Here is a 23283-nt window from a genome sequence, read left to right as displayed (position 1 = left end):
CTCCACCCTCCTCTTCCTACAAAATACCCTGCTAGTTTCCCAATGACAGAAAGAAATTTATGCATTTTCAATTTGGACACAGTTCTGCCATGGCTGCCGGGCTCCTACTACTTCTTGCTGGCTGCATACCACTCTTCTGGGACGTGTCTGTATACTGCCCTTGTAAAGGGAGCTGAGAGGCAGGAGAATGTAAGTCTGAGCACACTCTAGGTCACTTCAAGGGTGCCCAGCATGCATAAATGAAGAAGCTCAAGTTTTTTTTCCTAATGTTTCGGGACTGGTTCTGAAAAATAACATTGCACCAGTCAGTTTCACCCCCTCATCTCATGATTGCAAGATGTCACCATTTCCCTTGTAATGGGTGACTTATCAGAAGAGAGGTGAAGCTCAATCTAGAGTATAAAGCCCCCAGACTAAGCACCAGTCTCAGCATCCAATGGTAAGCCACATCCATGCATACCAATGAAGCCTGAAGGACTACCTTCTGCCTTGATCAGAAAAGACTATAATGCATCATATCTTGCATATTAATGTTAAGCAAATGGAATTTTTAAAAGTTTTGGTGTGATCAACGGGGGAAAAGGGAGAGAGAAATTGTAAAGACAATGACTGGCAATCAATAATATAATAATAAGAACCTACATTTACATAGCACTTTGTGGTAACAAAGTAATTTTTATCCATTATCTCATTTGATCCTTGTAACAGACCTGTGAGTTCAAGTATTACTGTTCTCATTTCGTAGATGAAGACACTGACATTTAGGGAGGGAAAGTGACCTGCCTCAGGTCACATGGCAAGAGAGTGAGTGGCAGAACTGGAGCTAGAGCTCTGGTTTCCTGACCCCAGCACTGGTTCTTTCCATTACCCATAGTGCCATCACATCACTTTTAACCTACTGGCTGCTGGTGTCCACTGCAAGAAAAACATAATCAAATTTTCTAAATAATCTTAATTTCTAGGTCAGGTTTTTAGGAAAGTGTAAAGCAGCATGATCTAAACATTCTAAGAAAATACAAGATAGATACTCCCCACCATCTCACTAGAGAGACGGATAGATAGAAAAAGAGAGATGGATAAATGGATGGATGAAGATGTATGTGTGTATGTGAGAGAGAGAACGTTTATTAAATGCTTACTGTGCTAAGCACTGGGGCTACATATGAAAAAGCAAAAAAGACATTTAAAAGTCTGTGTGCTAAACAGCTGAATCCAAGAAAATCAGGAGAATAACTCTTAACTGCTAGGGGGCTGCCGATTTGGATACTTTGAAAGATCTGTGATCTCACTGGTATGAATACTCCATTTATTCTTTCACATTCCACTCTTTTCAATATTTTCCCATAAATTCTCTTCAGAAGATTGGCCCAAAAGATGGAGGAGGAGGAAGAAGCCATACAGCCCAGGTCCCCCTACAACTACCCGTAGTGCAGTGGCTAGAGCACCAGACCTAGATTCAGAATAGACCTGAGTTCAAATCCAGCCTCAGGCCCCTACTAGCTATGTGATCCTGGACAAGCCACTAAACCTCTATTTGCTTCAGTTTCATCATCTGCAAAATGGGGACAACAATAGCTTCTATCTCCCAGAGTTGTCATGAGGATCAAATGATATAATAATTATAAAGTGCTTGGCACAGTGCCTGGCACGTAGTAAGCGCCATATAAATGTTGGCTATCACTAGCTACTATTACTACAGGGGTGGGCCCACAAAATTGTTGGCTGACCACTCTGAAGACCTAGATGGATCTCAGACTCAACTCATCCCCTGGGGTGGATGCTCCCTCCAACCATACTAATCTCAGTCTTCCCACACCTCATTCCTCTCCGTGTTTTCCCATAAATCAGTCATAGAAGAACTGTCCATGGTGCTAGAGGTTATATCAGTATAGAGACTGATCAGTATCTATCTGAGTCTTCATGCACTGACTCTAGACGATAAAACATATCACTGAGGCTCCATTCACAGGAGGCACATGTATTTATCCAGATGATAAGATATGACTGCACTTTAGACTGAGTGGGGAGACATAAGTTAAATGCACTTTGTGGAAAGGCAATGTGGCACTGTGGAAGGAGCCTTGGATTTAGACACAGAAAACTTGCTACTTCTAAGCTGTGTGACCTCAGGGAACTCCCTTCCCTATGCTGGGCTTCAGCCTCTTCCACTGCTGAATTAAACAATCTGTAAGGATCTTTCCGGCTCCAAATCCTCTATGTTCATGTACTGTGGAAAGAACGCTGGATGTAAAGTCTGAACACCTGGGTAGGTCACTTTAACCTCCTGTGTCTCAACTTCTTCACATAAAATGAGGCTCCTAATACTTACCCTACCTACTTCACAGGTCTATTGTGAAGGACATACTTTGTAAACTGTAGAATGTGACATAATTATAATTTATTGATATATATTGTATGTATTACTTGAGGTCAGAAATGCTTTCAAAGTTGACGTTGAGGATGTGTGCAAAAGTCAAAGGATTGATGGCAAATAGAGATGCATGAGGAGGGAAAGACAAATGCCAAGGAGAAATGTTTCCCAAGTCTGACTTCAAAGGCATCTCACGGATTACACTACAGACATTGCCTCCACATTAAGCCGACAGGCGTCCAAGATACAAAGCAGCCCTTTGCCAGACTCTCCCCTGTTCCAGCCACTTCTCCTTTCCTTTAAATGGAAATGACAATGACGACATTCCCTTTCCCATGACCACCATGAATATTTCATCAGCAAAGCATGGGGCCTTTCATTCTGTAATATATTTCCTTTCTGGCAGGTAAGAGCGACACTCACTCTCCAAGCACTCTACGGGGTGACCCAAAGGGACTCTTGGGTGAACCTGAATTATCTGGAGCAAATTAGAAGGTGATGAAGCTGGTGAGAGGGGAGGAGGGAGGAGACTGCTGAGACCAGAGAGCCCAACATTAAAATCTAGGCAAGTTACTCTGAACTTTTCCCAAACAAACTGTTCCTGGCTGTAACTCTTTACTGTCTTTTCCCTATTGCCTCTGGTCCTCTATTTGGCTTCATTCTACATTACAGTCCAGCCAAATTGGTCTCTGTTCCTCCACATGGGTCACTCCATCTCCCAACTCTCCAGCTTCCAACTCACACGAGCTTTTGCAATTGGTCATCCTAAAACACATTTCTTCCTCATAGAATCCCTCTAAAATGCAATTCAAGAACCACCTTCTGCACAATGCCTTCCCTAATTACCTTCAATTGTTACTTTCCACCATCTCTGACTACTATGTATTTGTTTTGTCTTTATTCCATATGTGTACTTATGTATACACACACACCTATATGTGTATGCATATAGGTCTGTGTGTGTGTGTGTGTGTGTGTGTGTGTGTGTGTGTGTGTGTGTGTGTGTATGGAAAGAGAGACACAGAAAAGAGAAAGAGAGAGACAGAGAGACTGAGACAGGGGGAGGGAGGCAGAAAGAGAGAGGAGCAGGCAACTCAGTATGTCACACACATACCTACAGAGACAGGTTGTGTTCCCTGACAGAATGTAAAGTATTTGAGAGTAGGGATTATTATTTTTTTTAATATTTGCATCCTCAGTGCCTGGCACATAGTAGGTATTAAATAAATGCTCGTTGATAACTGCTTAATTGATTTTCCTCTTTCCCTTTCTATGCAAAAGACCTTTCCATTTAGAATCAGAGAACCTAAGTCTGAGTCTCAATTCTGCTACTGAATGGCTATATTATCTGAGAAAGTCAATTTCCCTCTCTAGGCCTCAATTTCTTCAAATGTAAAAGGAGGGAGAGTGGACATTTTCTCTAAGGTTGTTTCCAGCTCTTAAGCATACAACAATACTATGATTCCATCTCGCTCTCCCCTCAGATCTGAAGGAGTCTAGGAGGCAGGCAGTTCACTTAAGGCATGTCTATATCCCTGAAGTATGATAGTACTCCTTGCCATTGGCTAATTAGAAGATAGGAATTAGACCTGTGATTTCACTGGTTTAGGGAATTCTCAAGGTTGAAGAAAACTCCCTCTGCCAGTACAGGTCAGCACCATCTTTATAAGTTAAGAGTCTCAGAGAACTGCCTAGAGCACTGAAAGGTTAAGTGATTGGCCCACAGTCACAAAGCTAATATGTGTCAGAGGCTAATTAATATATTCAAAATGGTATGAATTCTTTTATGCATCTGTTAACAACAAGAATAACACATTTATATAGCTCTTTGCGGTTGACAAAATACTTTCCCCACAATAATAGTGTAAAGTAAGTAAGATAGTGTGAAGGTAACAATTCTCATTTTACAAACAGGAAACTGGGTTTGCCCCAGGTGACAAAGTTAATAAGTATCAGAGCCAGGGTCTAAGTCAAGTACTCTTTCCATCACACACTCACAGGTATTGTATATTAGAGTAGTTTAGACTCAGGGCACATAGATCAGAAAATCTAGCATGAGTATGGCACCAGACAAGCATTTTCTTTTATTTGTGCTGTCACCTCCACAATTGCACTATAGGGGGTGCAGAGGGAGGACGCAGTAGCCAGCTTGACCTTCTATCCTCTATAATATTCACCTTGTCCCATTCCTCCCCACCCCCATCATCTTCCATCTTTCTTTAACTCCCATTCCCTCTTTGGAACTTGGCTAAGAAGCACTGCTTTAACAGTGGCCCCAGGACAGAGGCCTAGCCACTGTTAGGTTCCAGGCAGTCCCTCCTCCACACCTTTCCCCACGCAGTTCTCTATGCCTAGAATCCCTCCTCTTCCTTCCACCGGTTCACATTGTCTTTTTTTACCTTTAATAGCATTTTTTTCAATTACATATAAAGATAGTTTTCAACATTCATTTTTATAAAATTTTGAGTTCCACGTTTTTTTCCTTCCCTCCCCTCCCCCATCTCCAAGACAACAAGCAATCTGATATGTTATACATGTACAATCATGTTAAACAATTTCCACATTAGTCATGTTGTGAAAGAAGAATCAGAACAAAAGGGAAAAACTACAGAAAAGAAAAACAAGAAAAGTGAAAATAGTATGCTTCGATCTGCATTCAGACTCCATAGTTCTTTCTCTGGATGTGGATAGCACGAGTCTTTTGGAATTGTCTTGGATCACTGTATTGCTAAGAAGAGCTAAGTCTATCATAGTTATCGCACAATGTGGCTGTTGCTATGTACAATGTTCTCCTGGTTGTGCTCACTTCACTTAGCATCAGCAGTTTCTATTTTCAACATCCTTCCCATTCCTTTTGAGGCACAGCTCAAATGCTACCCTCATGGTTAAATAGTCCTAGGATTCATTCTCAATATCCCACTATGCAGCAAGATGTTATTTCCTCCTCTTATCTGACCAACTAGTACCTTGTGTTCCTCTTATATGTGTATCATACTCTAATTTGCGTCATATTCTATGAAAACAATGGCCTCAGATCCAGGAAGACTTGGCTTAAAGTTCTACCTCTCAAACTTACTGGGCAGTGCCCCAAGCAACTTTCTAAAACGATACCTAAGTTTCAGAGAAGATGCCAACCTACAGTGATAGAGGGAGTTTTCTCATCTGGGAGTTCCCTATACCAGTGAAATCACTGGTCCACTCACCATCATTTAACTGTGTACATGTCTAATCAGACCTACTAGATTGCTCCATTAGGGCAAGGAATATGACATTTATCTGTGCTTTCATAGCAATCTCACTTGAGCTTTATCACATCAGAGCAAATGAATCTTTAAGTCACATCCAAGTCTGCTATACTAGCTAGAGGAACAGGGGTAGGTAGAATAGTAACGCTAAAGTTTGTCTAGAATATTTGCAGCTTCCCCCTTGCCCTCACCCCAAATACCCAATTCCCTCAGGTTCTGTTTCTCAATAAAGAAGTGTGACCAGGATAATAAAGCCCTTGGAGACCTAGCCATATGGGGATTGGATGTGGGAATTAGGGATATTTAGCTTCAAGAAGATAACAGTGGAGCCAGGGTGGGGGGAGAAACATGAGTTCTGTAGAATTCTCCCAGAATATACCACACATGGTTAGGTGAGGACAGTGAAAATATAGCCACAGAGTAAGTTTATGCTGTATTCAGAGAAGACTAGATTCATCTAGAAGATGAGAAGTCATGTACCCACTCTAGGTTGCTCTGGTCCAGTGACATCTAGAATAATGTGCCCAATTCTGAGCACCATATTTTAAGAAGGACATTGATGAGCTGGGGCATGTCCAGAAGAATGTGACAGAGAAGGTGGAGAGACTGGAGACCTTGCCATGTGGGGACCAGTTGAATGATTTGATATGTTTAACTTAGAGAAAAGATTTTCTTTTATAATAATCAGGGTAGGTATAATAACTATCAAGTGTGTAATGAGCTGCTATGAGGAAAAAGGATTAGGTTTTTTCTGTTTGGCATCAGAGGGCAAAACTAAGAATGAGGAGGGAGGGGAATATTGCAGAGAGACAGATTTCACATCTATGCAATATCTTCCCCAAAGAAGAACACACTAGAGATGTCCAAAAGTGGGGTGGGCTGTCTCAGGAGATAGTTGTTTCCCTTCACTTGGAACCTTTCCATAAAGACTGGATGACTACTTATCAAGGATGTCATCTCCTGCTCAGGTAGAGGGGGCTTGGACTGGATGACCTCTGAGGTCCCTTCCAACTCTGGGAATTGTGTTTCTCTAGGATACAGGGCATAGCTATACCTATACAAGGGGTACTGAAAACAAGCTCAGGTTAAGGCTTACTGCTTCGACTTCCAGGACATCCAGGGTTGGGAATAGATAGTTATGTCTAGACTGGAACTACCCCCTCCTTTTCGAATTCTAACTGTCTAGGACTTCAACAGGTAGGGAATGTTGTACCAGAAGACTACTTCATTCTTATTATTATAAAGAAAAGGAAACCTTGGGCAGCCCAGGTTCCGTCTATAGTTATCCCTTCCACATTGAAGGGTCTCGGAGCTCAGCACCCTGGTGATCTGAAAAATCCATGTAAAAGTTTTTGGCCCTTCCCTTGTACTGGAGAAGAAATCTGATTGTGTTATTAAAAAATAAAATATGTTGATATTATACAATTCTGTGCATATATTTTTACATTTCTGAGTTTCTAAACTTCTTCTGTATTGTCAGCTGGCCTTTGCTTGCTGTCTGCGGCTTCTGCAAAACTCCCCAAAAATTCCCATTTAATTTCTTATGCCAATCTGTGATATATAGAAACCAAGATAGGGAAAAGTTGAGATGTGGAAGGGATAACACTGCTTACCTTTTTCTCATCTCCCTCTGGAAGAAACTGCAGGATGCTCCTCCTCTCCCCTTCCTGTCTCCGGAGGGAGCTGCTCTGATGCTGGGGAAGACCCCCAGGGGGAGAGATGCTCCGGCCATGAGGATCCACCCAGGTATAGATGTGGTTGGTGACATAGCCCCCTGGGATGCGTCCGACAGAATGCACAGACAAGATTAGCTTCTTGGACCCTTTCAGTGCCTAGGGACAGACAGATAAAACTCCTGTTACTTTAGAGAGGAAAGCACTTTGCCGCATCTCAGTTCTATCATTGGCTACCACTGGTCTCTGGCAAATCACTTCTCCCCCATAGGCCTAGTTTCCTCCTTCGTAGAATAAAGGGATAGTTTTATTAGACGGCCTCTAAGCTACCTTCCAATTCCAAATCTTAGAATCCTATGATCTGTCCCAGAGTCACATAGCTTAGATATGGAGTCTAGAAGGGGATATGTTTATTTTTTATTTATTTATTTTTTGCTTTTTTGGTGAGGTAGTTGGGGTTAAGTTACTTGTCCAGGGTCTCACAGCTAGTAAGTGTCAAGTGTCTGGTCTGAGACCGCATTTGAACTCAGGTCCTCCTGACTTCAGGACTGGTGCTCTATCTACTGCATCACCAAGATGCTTCTTAGAAGGGGATATGTTTAAAAGATGAAATAGCCTAGGGATTAGAACACTGGGCTTAGAATGAGAAATGACTGGAATCAAATCTTGCCTCAGGAAGTAAATTATTTAACCTCTCTGTGCCTCAGTTTCTTCATCTGTAAAATGAGAGAGTGGACTAAATGGCCTCTAAGGTCCATTTCAGCTCTAACTCTATAATGCCATGCAAACTATGCCCCAGGTCAGAGGCCTGTGGTATAACCAGATTTGGCATTAATTTAACATGACTAAGAGTGCTCAGTGTTCCCCCAAGAAAATGGGAACAATCTTTTCTGTATCCCACATTTTGCCTAAGAAGATCAGACAAAAAAGACAAGAAAAAGGGTAGTGCAAGGTATAAAAAGGCCTCCTTGCCCTTTGGGCAAAAATCTCAAGAAAAATGGTCCTATTTTCCCCTTCACATTATTTCCTTTCACACAGTGCTAATGATCCTGTTTATCATCAAACTTTCAAAGACTGCTCCTACCAGGGAGATTATTAGGAAGAAGGAAGCAATTCAAAAATGCCTCAAGGTCCCATTACTTCAGGTCCCATGTTTGTCTAATGAACTCTTGCAGATGAGTTTAGCACACAGCATTTTTCTCCAGCCTACAAAATGTGGAGGTAGGCTCTTCTGTGCTTATTCCCATCTTTTTCCAATTTAAGCCAAGGGCTCTCCGGGCAAGAGCCATACATATCTAACTCTATCTCGAGAGGTAGTGAGGTACAGTGCAAAGAAAATTGGTCTTGAACTCAAAAGACATGGTTCAAGTTCCCAATCAGATGCATATTAGCAAACTACTTCAGCTCCATAACTCTCGCTTTCTTCATTTATGAAATGGGAAAAATGGCAGCTGAACTACCCAGCTCACAGGGTTGTTGTTAGGCAAGCACCTGAGAAACTTTAAAGTATTGTAGAATTATGAACTATTATTGGTGAGTGGTAATATTATGGTCCTAAAATGAACGGTCACTCATTAATAGTCTAGACTCATAACTTCCAGTCTTTCCCCACTCCAATCCCTCCTCTAGAGAGCTGCCAATATAATCTTACTAAAGCATAAATCTGACCATGGTACTTGACTGCTCAAGAATCTTCATCAGTGACTCCCTACTGCCTATTGTATGAGATATTGTATATCATATTGCATATATTATATAATATGCCAATTGTATCCCTACTTTATAAGATACAAACCCCCTCAACTTGGTTTTTAAAACCTCTCCCAATCTGGTTCCAAACTATCCTTCAACATTTACTACATATGACTCTCCTTCATATACTCTATGTTCCAGCCAAAGTAGCTTATTTGCTATTCCTTGAACTCAGCACTCTTATTTCCCACCTCCATGCCTTTGCACATTCTTCCATGACTCTTGGAAAGCCTCACTCACTTCAAGGCTCATGAGGCCTCTCCTAGAGGAAGCCTGTCCTGATCCTCTTGGTTATTAGTGCTCTCTCCCACCTCAAACATCCTGTCTGCAAGCTGTACCTAGTACACTTTTGTCATTTTATATGCAATCCTATTTTTCTGTTCAGCTTTGTATATGAAAATGCTCAATGGGGGGGAGCTAAGTGTGGAACTTTAAAAATTAATTTCTTGCAAAATTATAAAGATCAAGCATGACTAAAAAGAAGAGATGCGAGAGAACACCCTCAGAGAGGTGGGAGGTCCACAGGTCTTGTACATTGTGCATGTTTTCAGACTTTTTCAATGTGTCAATAAGTTGTGCTGATTTTTTTCTTTTCTCTTTTTCTTTCTTTCAAAAATGTCATTTGTTATATGGGATAGCTCTCTGTAAGTGGGAAGGGTACAGATCCTGTGGAAACCTGTGATGATATAAAAAGCAAAAGACACCAATAAAAACTTATTTTAAAAATAAAATTAATTTAAAAAGAGACATTATACAGTAAAAAGTTTTATCATGTATATTGCTAATCTGTTTATGTATTGTATCCCCTTCCCTTTGCTCCCACCACCAACAACAGTAGAATGTAAACTCCTTTAGAGGAAAGAGTAGTTTTGTTTGATTTTCACACACCCAGTGCCTTGCACACAGTAGGCACTTCATATTTAGTCACTGGAATGGAAATGGATGAAAGTACAAACTCACCAAGCTTGCTTAGTTTTTAGTCACATGGTTGAATCAAACCTGACCCAGATCTGTCACCAAAAGATTTCCCCAAACATCCTGAAGATTATGCAACACAAAATGTGCCATTTTCAAAGACAAAGGAGAGCCACAGGGAGCTTTGGTTGTATCAACAAGTGCAACCATTCTGGACTCCTAATCTCCAGCAGGGGAAGAAGAGTGGAAAAGGAAACTGCCTGTTGTCTTAATTTCATAGTTAAATGTCAGTGCCTGATGGAGCGATAACCACTTGAGATCAGCTCTCCGAGACAGCAATAAAAGAGTTGGGAAAGATGAGCAATGAGAAAGTTACAGTGTTCTTTTATGGCTCCCCTGGTGCTCCCTTGACAGAGTGGTCGGGAAAGTAGAATCTCAGTTAAAATTAAGATGCGTGATGAGTGAAGGCTATGCTTATGCCCTGAGGAAGCAGGAAGAGCAAGCTTGAGGAGAACATCCGAATGCTGCAGGAGGGGGATGAGCTTGGTGGCCACCTCTGTTTTGAGGGTCATGACCCTAAAAGAGGTCAGCATGGGGGAGTAAATGAACAGCAGTACTTAGAGCTTGATCAGACATCGAAGATGCCAAGCTCAGCCCCTGCATCCTGGGCCATGGCTAGTTGTTTTGACTTTTGTCTTGCCTCTGAACACTAAAAGACCCAGGTCTTTTTTTTTTTCCCCTACAACCAGAAAGTCACTTACCTTCTCAGGGCTTCAATTTCCTCATCATAAAATGGGTAAGGATCTAATTAGATTATACAAACAAACAAAAGTACTTTTGAAATGAAAAAAGAATGTGATACTTCTTTTGCAGGGGAAAGAGAACTCACTAGATTCAAAGTCACAAGATCTCAATTCAAATCCCATCTCGGCCAATTTTCTGCCCCTGTGACCCATTAGTGAGTTTCTTTTTTTTTTTTTCTTAGTCTCAGTTTCCTCATTGAGGAGGAATGGAAGAAAGGAGGAAAAAAGGAAGAAAAGAAGGGAGGGAGGGAGTAAGGAAGGAAGGAAAGAAGGAAGGAAGGGAAGGAAAGGAAGAAAGAAGAAGGGAAAGAAGGAAGGAGGGAAGAAAGGGAAAGAGGAAGAGAGGGAGGGAAAGAAGGAAAGAAGGAGGGAGAGGAAGAAAAGGGAGGAAGAAAGGATTTATTAAATATATACTATATGCCAAGCACCATGCTAAGCACTTTATTAATATCTCATTTAATCCTGATAACCCTAGGAAGCGGTGCTATTATAATACCCATTTTAGAGTTGAGGAAATTGAGGCAGACAGAGGTTAGGTAATTTGCCCAGGGTCATACAGATAGTAAGTGAGGCCAATCAGGTCTTCCTGACTCCAGTTCCTGCTCCATCCACTGTACCACTTGTTCCAGTGAAGGCTTTGGACTAGATGACTTATGCTAAACAGATGTCACTTGGAATTTTTACACTTAGGACAAGTGACATGGAGCTTGTCTTCAGCTGAGAGAGAGCATAGAGACACCAGTGCAAGGTCAGTTCTGAAAAATAAGGGGATCAGGGCAAGTCCTCAGTCCACCACCTTATGGATTCCTTTTTTTTATAAAGTGTAATTACAATGGTATAGGGAATTCATAGTAAGGAAAGTCCCTCTACCAATATAGTCTTCAACTTACAGTCTTAGAGAGAAATTAAATCTTTCCAGGTTTTTCTGAAGTCTGCCTGCTCATCATTTCTTTTTTTTTATTTTATTAATTTATTTTGATTTATCAACAATCACTTCCATATGCTTTTGAGTTTAAAATTCTTCTGATTATCACTTGGGTTTCTTTTTTTTAATTTTTTTTTCTTTGATGAGGCAGTTGGGATTAAGTGACTTGCCCAAGGTCACACAGCTAGTAAGCATGAAGTGTCCGAGGCCAGATTTGAACTCGGATCCTCCTGACTCCAAGGCAGGAGCTTTATCCACTGTGCCACCTAGCTGCCCCCTCATCATTTCTTATAACACAATAGTATTCCATTATATTCATATACCACAACTTGTTCAGCAGTTCCCCAATTGATGGGCATCCCCTCAATTTCCAATTCTTAGCCACCACAAAAAGAGCTACTACAAATATTTTTGTACATGTGGGTCCTTTTCCCATTTTTATGATCTCTTTGGGATACAGACCTAGAAGTGGTATTGCTGGGTCAAAGGGTATACACAATTTTATAGCCCTTTGGACATAGTTCCAAACTACTCTCTAGAATGGTTGGATCAGTTCACAACTCCACCAACAATGAATTAACGTTCCAATTTTCCCACATCTTCTCCAACACTTATCATTGTCCTGTTTTGTCATGTTAGCCAATCTGATGGGTATGATTAGTGTAGTACCTCAGAGTCGTTTTGATTTGCATTTCTCTAATCGATACTGATTTAGAGCATTTTTTCATATGACCATAGATAACTTTAATATCTTCCTCTGAAAGCTGCCTGTTCATATCCTTTGACTATTTATCAATTGGGGAGATGCATATTCTTATGAATTTGACTCAGTTCTCTATATATTTAAGAAATGAGACCTTTATCAGAGACACTGTTTGTAAATATTCTTTCCCAGTTTCCTGCTTCCCTCCTAATCTTGGTTGCATTGGCTTTGTTTGTGCAAAAATGGAGGACTAATATGAACTGATGCTGAGTGAAATGGGCAGAACCAGGAGAACATTGTACACAGTAACAGCCACATTGTGCGATGACTAACTTTGATAGACTTGGTTCCTCTCAGCAATGCAAGGATCTAAGACAACTCCAAAAGATTCACAATGGAAAATGCTATCCATATCCAGAGAAAGAATTATATAGTCTGAATGCATACGGAAGCACACTATTTGCTCTCCTTTTCTTTTGTTATTTTGTTTTATTGCTTCATTCTTGTGGTTCCTCCCATCAGTTTTAATTCTTCTTTACATCATGACTAATGGGAAAATATGCTTAACATGAATGTCTAAGTAGAGAGTATATCAGACTGCATGCCATCTTGGAAGGGGGAGGAAAAGGAAGGGGAGAAAATTTAAAACTCAAAATCTTATGGAAGGGGTAGCTAGGTGGTGCAGTGGACAGAGTACTGGCCCTGGAGTCAGGAGGACCTGAGTTCAAATCAGGCCTCAGACCAAACACTTGACACTTACTAGCTGTGTGACCCTGGGCAAGTCACTTAACCCCAATTGCCAGAAAAAGAAGGAGAAGAAGAAGAAGAAGAAGAAGAAGAAGAAGAAGAAGAAGAAGAAGAAGAAGAAGAAGAAGAAGCAGCTTGGCACTAGATAAGAGTACAGAAAGTATTCTTGGGGCAGCTAGGTGGCACAGTAGATAGAGTACCAGCCCTGGAGTCAGGAGGACCTGAGATCAAATTTGTCCTCAGACACTTAACACTTACTAACTGTGTGACCCTGGGCAAGTCACTTAACCCTATTGCCTAGCCAAAAAAGAAAGTATTTGGTGTCTTTGGGGGGGGGGGCGGCTACAGCTGTGTAAAAGTATCTTATCTATCTATGTATACATATATTTACACTTGGTTGAAGAGTTACTTAATTTTATTGAACTTTTTTTTCTTCTTTTTTCTTCTTTGTCATGAGAGATGAGTTTCTACATAAGGAAGAGGGAACAGGTATATTTGGAAATGAAGATGATATTTAAAAATATATTAATAAAAACTTTATCTCTTTGACAACATGGCCACTCAATAAACCTAAAGGACTCCAATCTCAACAACACTAAATTAGATACACTATTCAAAGTCTCCCAAACATCACAGAATTTAGAGTTGGAAAGGACTAGAGAGTGAATCTAAACCAATTTTATTTTATACATATTTTGGACACATCAGATGCCTTCCAACAAACACTTAAACTTCCAACAAAGTGCCTTCTCCAAGAAATTTAATTTATTGATTGTTAATAAAAAGAAGTAATGAGCCCTCTGACTTCAACAATTATAACCATGGTACTTCACCAGAATTCTGTTGCCTCTCCATGTTCACATCCTTTATGTTGTGGTAGTCTTTGTGTGTATTATTCTCTTGGTCAAGTTTGCTTCACTCTGCATCACTTCATACAAGCATTCCCATGTTTCTCTGAATTGTTCCTAGTTTTCATTCTTTGTGGCACAGTGATATTCCATTATGTTCACACGCCATAATTTGTTCAGCCATTCTCCAGTCATTGGGTGCATATTTTGTTTCCATTTTTTTTCTGTTTTCATAAATCATGCTGCTGGCAAAACAATACACACACTGACTAAAATAAGGTAAAATAAAACAACTCTAAATTAACAAAGGTTTTGTTGTTGTGTCATTTCAGTCATGTCCAAAAGATGCTGGAGTGGTTTGCCATTTCCTTCTCCAACTAATTTTACAGATGAGGAACTGAGGCAGACAGGGTTCAGTGACTTGCCCAGGGTCACACAGAGTATAAATGTCTGAGGCCAGATTTGAACTCATGAAGATGAGTATTCCTGATTTCAAGCCCAGTGCTCCATCCACTGTGCTACTTAACAGCCCTAACAAAGCTTAGAAATATATAACTGGAGTGACCAATGTTGGCCCCAGAAAAGATGTGAGAAAAGGCATCTCTCCTTTCCTTGGAGGGGACAGGAGTTATGGGTCCTGGATGTTGCAGAGATTATCAGACTCACTATGGTGAAGGTTGGCTTTGCTTAACTGTTATTTATTAGTAAGTTGGGGTGGGGGGAGGCGAAGGGTGAGGAAAACACAGATATGTTCAGAAATGTCGTTATGCAAAAATAAAAGGCGTCAATAAAGCATGAAAAATCAAACAATGCTATTATGAACATTTTTGTGCACTCATGTTGCTTTCAATAACTTTCTCTGAGAAGTACTGTTCTATGTGTAGAAAATTCCAGACTAGAAACATTCAGCTTCTTTGCTGATTAGTGCCAGCCTGCGTGGGACCTCAGGGATAGGGGAAAAAATCAGACCTGCCTTTCCTGTCTATAAACAGTGCAAGTTGCTCTGATCCTGGGCTGCCTGACAGCATGGACCCCGGCATCCCAAGAGAGCTTGTTGATACAATCATGTGCCAAGTTCTGGGACTCACTGAACCATGATGGGTTTCTTCCTCCTGCCACGGCCTGAAGACCACCATGCTAGAGTCTCCCTGGTAATATCCCTGATTATAAGCCTTCCCAAAGTTTTCCTAGAGCCATTTTGGTAGTGTTAGTTCTAGTGTTAGACCACTGAGGGGCTGCAAATGAAAGACTTTATTGCTTTCAGCATTCAATCAATAAGCATTTATTGAGCACTTATGAAAAGGTTTTTAACCTCGTTTGTGTCATGGAGCCCTTTGGCAATCCAGTGAAGTCTATGGACCTTTCTCAGAATAATGTTTTTAAATAATTTTTTAAAATGCAAAATTTCAGATAGAGGTTAGGTGAAAATAAAGATGTAGGGTTTTTCCTCCATTCAAGTTTGCACACCCCAGGTTGAGAATCCCTGACCTACTATGTGCAGCATACCAGGGGACAACAATGAAATAGTCCCTCCCCTCAAGGAGCTATGTACACATACAAGTATACACAAAAAATAGGCATAGGGACTGGCCCTGTGATTTCACTGGCATAGTGAAATCTATGGATAGGGAAACTCCCTCTACCAAGGCAAGTCAGTACCTCCTCTGCAACTTAAAGTCTTAAAGTCATTAGACCACCAAGAGTGACTTGACCAGGGTCACACAAGCAGTATATGTTTGGAGACAGAACTTGAACCCAGGTCTTCTTATCTCCAAGGCTAGCTTTCCACTCACTATACCACACTATACAAAATATATACCAAGTAGATATGAGGTAATTTGTGGAGGGGGGAGAGGTATAGGAGAGAGGCACTAGAACCTGGGGTGATTAGGAAAGGCCTCATGTTTGAGGTGGTGGTTGAGTTTGGAATGTGAAGGAAGCTCAGGATTCTAAAAGGTACGTGCAGTGAGAAAGGAGTTCATTCTGCGTATGAGAGATAGGTAGCCTGTGAAAAGTCATGGAGATGGGAGATGGAACATATTGTGTGAGAAACTTGCAAGAAGGCCGGTTTGGTTAGACCACAGAGTGCATGAAAGGGAAAAAAGGGCAATAAATAACTTGGAACTAGGTTGTGAAGGGCTTTAACTGTCAAAAAGAAGCATTTGTATTTGACACTAGAGGCAATTGGGAGCCCATGGAGCTTACTGGGCAAGGGGGAGTCATGGTCACATATGGGCTTTAGGAATATCATTTTCACAGAAGATGTATTGGAGTGGGACAGAGACTGCAAGTGGGAAGAGCAATTAGAAGGCTATTGCAATAGTCCAGGCCAGTGGTGATGAGAGCCTGAACTAAAATACAGTGGTCCTGTGAATAGAGAAAAGTGGAGAGATATGAAAGAAATTGTGGAGGTCAAATCAATAAGGCTGAAAACTGATTGAATTGGCTAGCTTGTCTATTTTTCCTGAGGGAGGGAAGGAATTAGGAAGAAAGGAGGATGGAAGGAAAGAAGGAAGAAAGGAAAGAAAAATGGGAGGAAAGAAGAAAAACAGGAGGAAGGACAGGAGAAAGGAAAGAAAAAAGAGAGTGGGGAGAGAAAAAAAGAAATGAGGGAAGGAAGGAAGGGAAATGGGAGGAAGGAAAGACAGGGGGAAGGAATGGCAGGAAAGAGGAAGGAAGAAAGAGAGGGAGTGGGGGGAAGGGAAAAGGTAAGGGATACAGGGAGGGAAGGAGGAAGAAAGCATTTATTAAGCACTTACCATGTGTCAAGCACTGTGCTTTGTTTAAACATTATCTCATTTAATGCTCACAATAATCCTGGGACATAGGTGCTATTATTATCCCCATTTTACAGGCAAGGAAACAGGTGGAAGAGAAGGGAGGAAAGGAAACAACTCAAAGAATACACATTCCTTCTTCATCATCTGTATTACTAGAATTTCCTTTGTCATTTCTAGAAAGAAGGAAATCATAGCCTTCAAACAGCTACGTGAATGCTGGAAGTTAGCACCCTACTGATGTGTAACATTCTTGCCATCTATGCCCCATCCAAATCGCACCTTTCCTAAGTCACAGCTCTGGGGACTGGTGTTAGCTATTCCTTCCCCTCCCCTACAACACTTTATCCTTTCCCTGAAGAAAGAGAATTGAAGAAAAATAAGCAATTTGCCAAGTAGGCAATTTCTTATTTCAGATGTATGCAATTGCCTGGGTAACCTTGTATCCATTTCTATTGCTCCAGTCAGAGTCCTCCTTGCTTGGTTATTTCTGGAAGCTAATAAGGAGGCATCACTGGATTACAAAGGAGATTCAACTGGCTATCTCCAATTACCCCTGGATATTGGAGAGGCAGGATAAGTAGTGGAAAGAGCACTGCCTGATAATGAGCAAGACTTGGGTTCTTGTTGTGTCTCTGTCATTGCCAAATGTGTGGCCTAGAGCAAGTGAATTAATTACATCCTCTGTGAACCTCAGTTTCCTCAAATGTAAAATGAGGGGCTTGAAGTAAATGGTCCCAAATGTCCTTTGAAATTCTAACAGTCCATGCTAAATGTCTCTTCCAGTTCTAAAATCCTTTGTTCCTTAGTATAGTCAAAAGAAAGAATTACGAGGCATTGAGAAGCAGTATGAAATAATGGACAGAATGTTGGGCTTGTAATCAGAAGGACTTGGGTTGAAATGCCACCTCAGATGCTTATCAGACGTGGGGCCATGAACAGGTCACTGAGCCTCAATTTCCTCATTTGGAAAAAAATTTGGGATAATACGACCGGTACTTCAAGCAGCTAGTAGATAGAAAGATGGACCTGACGTCACAAAGACTCGTCTTCCTGAGTTAAAATCTAGCCTCAGACACTTATTAGCTATGTGACTCTGGGCAAGCCACTTAACCCTGTTTGCCTCAGTTTCCTCATCTGTCAAATGAGCTGGAGAACAAACTGGCAAACTGCTCCAGTATCTTTGCCAAGAAAACACCAAATGGGGTCATGGAGAGTTGCACATGACTGAACACACACACACACACACACAAACACACACACATGCAGTCCCCTATATGACAGGTAAGTATTTATAATACCTGCCATCTGGTGCTGTTGTAAGACTCAAATGGGAAAATGTATGTAAAGCACTTTTTAACCCTTAAATTGCTATCCAAATATCTGCTATTATTATTATCTTTAGCAGTGTTAACAAATCTTTCCCAGCTTTCCCATGCTATGTTCTGCATTCTAACATGTCATCTCCTAAGACTCCTTTCAGTTAGATCAGCTGCAAATGAAAAACCCTATTGCTTTTAGCATTTAATCAATGTTAAGCACTTACAAGGAGATTGTTAACCTCTTTTGTGTCATAGTCTGGGAATGGGAAAGGCCCTTCCAATATTCTTTGCCCCAAGAGTCTGAGTACCATGGTTCCTACTAATTCTACTACTTCCTGATCCTATGACTTAGGTCATAATGGAATGAGGTTTTGTTTTTGTTTTTGTTTTTCTTTTAGACTAGACCTGTGATTTTATCAGGATAGGAAGTTGCTCATGCCTACTATTTCAGATTAGTTTATAAACTTATGATGTTAGAGTCTTGGAGCACTGAGAGTTTACATGATTTGCTCAGGGTTATAGAGCCAGTATGTGGCAGCAGTGAGATTTGAACTCAGGTCTTACTGACTCAGTAGCTATCACATCAGATTGCCTCTGCTTTGAGATAACAAGATAAAATGTACCTCACTTTCCACACTGCTACATATTCTCCTGGACCTGATTTCAATTTGTGAAATCTAGAAGTTTCCCATCTCAACAAATGAGGACATTCAGAAGGCTGAGAACTGAACATTATCAATAGTGAGACAATGAAATTTGCTGTTCTTCTGACCATTCTCATGATTCAGTGGGAGTGCACATCTTATAAAAGTTTATCTTTGAACTGTTAAATGGCCTTGATTGTGAAAGGATCATTTATTCAATCTCTCACAATGTGCCTACTAAGGGAGCACTCTGCCATTACAAAAATATAAATATTTTTCATATACGTGTATGTGTATGTATAGATAGATTATAAATAGATTGTTGATATTGTTGCTCAGTTGTGCCTGATTCTTCATGGCCCCATCTGGGGTTTTCTTTGCAAAGATACTGGAGTGATTTTCCATGTTCTCCAAATCATTTTAAAGATGAGGAACTGAGGCAAACAGAGGTGTGACTTACCCAGAATCACACAGCTAGTAAGTGCCTGGGGCTAGCTTTGAACTCAGGTCTTCCTGACTCCAGGCCTGGCATTCTATCTACTGTGCCACTTAGCTGCCTAGATAGATAGATAAACAGACAAAAGGATGTTTTAAAATTTAGTAATTTAGGCAGGTGGATTAAAATATTCTAAAAATAAATACATCTTACTCTACACTTTTATAAAATCTAACCAAAGCCAAGAGTTACATCATCCTCTATGGGCTAAACAACTTAACAAGACAACATATAGGTTTTTGTTGTCTTTGTTTAGTCAATTTCCATCGTGTTCAATTTTCATTGCCCCATTTGGTGTTTTCTTGGCAAAGATATTACAGTGGTTTGCCATTTCTTTCTCAGCTTATTTTATAGATGAGGAAACTGAGGCAAACAGGGTTAAGTGACTTACCCAGGGTCACACAGCAGTGTCTGAGGCCGGATTTGAAATCAGGTCTTCCTGACTCCAGGCCTGGCACTCTATCCATTGCACCACCTAGCTGCCCACAAGATGTAGGTTAGCAGGTATACTTATGCATATATGCATATAATAATAATATAATATAATATAATATAATAATAATAATAATAATTCACATTTATGTGGCACTTTAAGATTTACAAAGTGTTTCCCTTACAAGACTGTGAGGGAACTAGTTCTACTGTTATAGTCAGAGAAACTAAGCCTCAGAGAGTTTAAGTGACTTATCAATAGTCACACAGCAAGCACTAGATACACTTGAGACTAGGAAAGCCCTACTCTTTCAACTACAATACATACATATTTTTATATGCACATACAAATTTCAAAATCAAAAAGTGGGAAATTTTTTTTTAAAAGCAAAGATATTGATCTTGATTATCACCATTTCCTAAAAAAAAAAAACATTTTCCCCAATATAGTCACGATACTGGAGGCCAAAAGAGCCCCCAAACATTGTTAACTAGCAATTATTTGCCAAGTAGAGGTAAACAGCAGCCAAGAGCAACACAGGTTAAGAATATAAACTCATTATAAAGGCCTCACTTCTCAGATATATAGAGAACTGAGTCAAATTTATAAAAATAGGAGCCATTCCCAATTGATAAATGATCAAAGAATACAACAGGCAGTTTTCAGAGGAAGAACTCAAAGTTATCAATGGTCACATAAAAAAATGCTCTAATACACTAATAAATTAGAGAACTGCAAATTAAAACAACTCTGAGGTACCATCTCACACACATCAGATTGGCTAAGATGACAGGAAAGGAAAATGGCAAATGCTGGATGAGATGTGGGAAAATAGAAACACTAATGCACTGTTGGTGGAGTTGTGAACCGGTCCAACCATTCTGATGAACAATTTGGAACCATACTCAAAGGGCTATAGAACTGTGCATACCCTTAGAACCAGTAATACCACTACTAGGTCTATACCTAGAAGATCAAAGGAAAAAGAGAAGGAGAAGGACTCATGTACAAAAAAATATTTATAGCAGCTATTTTGTGGTGGTAAAGAATTAGAAACTGAGGGGATGTCCAACAACTGGGAAATGGATGAACAAGGTATGGTATATTACTCTGATGGAATACTATTGTGCTATAAGAAATGATGAAGGGGGTAGGAAAAACCAGGGAAAACTTATATGAATTGTTGCAAAATGAAATAAGCAGAACCAGAAGAACAATATATGTAGTAACAGCAATATTGTAATGATCATCAACTTTGAAAGACTTAGTAACTCTGATTAATACAATAATCCATAACTCCAAAGGACTCATGCCATAAAATGCTAAACACTTCCAGATGGAGAATTGATGGACTCAGAGTAAAGATTGAAGTATGTATTTTTTCTCTTTATTTTTCAGAACATGGCTAATGAGGAAATAGTTTCCATGACTTCAAATATGTAAGGGTATCATATTTCCCCTCTCAATGGGTGGGTGAGGGGGTAGAAGGAAGAAGAGAATCTGGAACTGAAAACAAAAATAAAATTAGAAAAAAATATAAACATTGCAAAACATTATGAGGGAGGATAATGGAAGATTATCTCTAATACTGTAATATAAAACAGGAAAAAGCAGAAGGTAAAACAAATCTACAGAAATATTGAAAAGAAACTTAAATGAGCCAAATCATCTCAAAGCATTCAGAGATAAGACAACAAATAGAAAACATAATGAATCTTTCAATGTTTCTGTAATGATCTATTTTGTTATCGATTCCAAAGGTACCAGCACATTTGAAGCCTAACACATTAATCCTTGATATGCTACAAGAAGAAATAGAAATAGCATTAGTACAAAGTCAGAAACAGCAGCTGCAATAGACCAGTAGATGTCAAAGTGATGGCAGAATTTTGAAAGCATTGTGTAATCACTTCAGATAATATCTCATAAAGGAAAAGAGAGCAAGATAATGGGGGAAAATCACAGGCATTAATAATGACCAAAAAACAGCAGGAAAAGAGTTAACTATTTCTATGTAATTGGTTTTCTTCATAATCTTAAATATTTTATTTTATATGCTTAAAAACATTATTCTCAGAAGGAATCCGTATGATTCACCAGACTTTCAAAGGGGTCCAGGAAAAAAAAAAGTTAAGAACCTCTACAACAGAGGGAACATCCATAATTACTGACCCATTTGCCTTTCTCATTATTTTCAAATCTTTGTGAGAATAATTTGCCCACATATTGATGTTTTCCTTTATGAAAATATGAGAAGGGAACCAGTCTTTTAAAAACATCTTTACAGTCACACAGTTTACTGAAAGGTGCAGAGAATATGAGATCCCACTGGATTTATTGTTTATTGATTTAAAAAAAGTGACTTGTTAGAACAAAACACAGTCTTAAAGAATGCACTCGAAAAGGGAATCTCTTGTGTTTATGTTAAAATCTACAAAGATGCTTTGATAAATGCAAGCACAGGAATAGCTCTGTTCAACAATTCTCTATTAATATTAAACAAAACATTTAAGAAAGAGATATATTCTTGCCAAAGGTGTTCACTATCACAAAGGATGGTTTACACAAGGTCCAAATGGAAGGAATCCCTACAGATGATGAAGTCCTCCAGATATTTCCATCTATGAATGATATTAGGCTGACTGTAACAAATCGCAGTACATTATCGGGTGGCCTAAAAGAAAGCCATTATTATTTGAAAATCAGCCCATCAATTCACACAGGAAAACCTAAATGGATAAAAAAAAGTCTCAATAGAGTGGCCATTCCATTGAGTTTAGTACATATATATACATATATATATATATATATACACACACACACACACATATAATACACATATATAGAGAGTATATCAATATATATCTATATATCTATTATATATGTCTATATCTATATCTATCTATCTACATATATATATATCCAGAAGAGGCACTGCACATAGACAAACAAGGAGTTGTACCCAGGATTATATAGGAGTCAGATTACCTATGGGAAACTACAATACTTTTAGTGATACAGAATTCCTTTCCTGGTACAAAGAGCAAATCTTTTCAACTCAAGTGTTTTCATGGCAACGTAACATGGTTTCAAATCTCGGAATATTTAAAATCTCATAGGAATCAAACATATAAGTCATCAAAAGGACAATAAATATATGAATGGTGGGCATGGGTAGGCTATAACATATGCCCAATGATTAAACTATACTCAAGAGGTGGTATCCCATCTACTCATCAGTCAGGACCTAGCTAGTACAAGAATCTTGCCAACTTCCCTGTAAGTATACATGTGGCTACTCCCTTCCCTTCCTACTACTTGTTTTTGTTCTAAGAGTAATGATCACATTAATACTATCATTACTACTGGAAAGGTATGACAATCTATTTCCCCTTAATTCTACTCACGATCCCAAAGCCTGCCTCCACCAAAAGTACTTTCCTTGGTCAACTCTCTCCCTCTTTTCCCACATGTATTGAATTCCTCTATTAGAATGTAAGTTCCTGGAGGGCAAGGACTGACCTAATTTATATTTTTGCCCTTCTCCTCAACACAGAATTAGGGGCATATTGGGTGCTCAATAAATGTTTATTGATTTATTGTTTGATTGGTAAGGAATATAATTTAGT

The 23283-nt window shown here is 39.6% G+C and overlaps 1 protein-coding gene across 1 annotated transcript in view; it reads right to left on the bottom strand.

Annotated features, from left to right (window-relative positions):
- The window catches only part of WHRN (whirlin), a 133364-nt gene that overhangs the window by 91207 nt on the left and 18874 nt on the right, over positions 1–23283 (bottom strand). The window contains 1 exon segment of the mRNA XM_020990625.2: positions 7230–7448. Coding sequence (XP_020846284.1) covers positions 7230–7448 — 219 coding nt within the window.

Source organism: Phascolarctos cinereus, unplaced genomic scaffold, assembly GCF_003287225.1.
Source record: "Phascolarctos cinereus isolate Bilbo 61053 unplaced genomic scaffold, phaCin_HiC Scaffold_2;HRSCAF=192, whole genome shotgun sequence".
NCBI classification, from domain to species: domain Eukaryota; kingdom Metazoa; phylum Chordata; class Mammalia; order Diprotodontia; family Phascolarctidae; genus Phascolarctos; species Phascolarctos cinereus.
The sequence above is the reverse complement of the archived record's forward strand: the minus strand, read 5'-3'. Positions and strand labels throughout refer to the sequence as shown.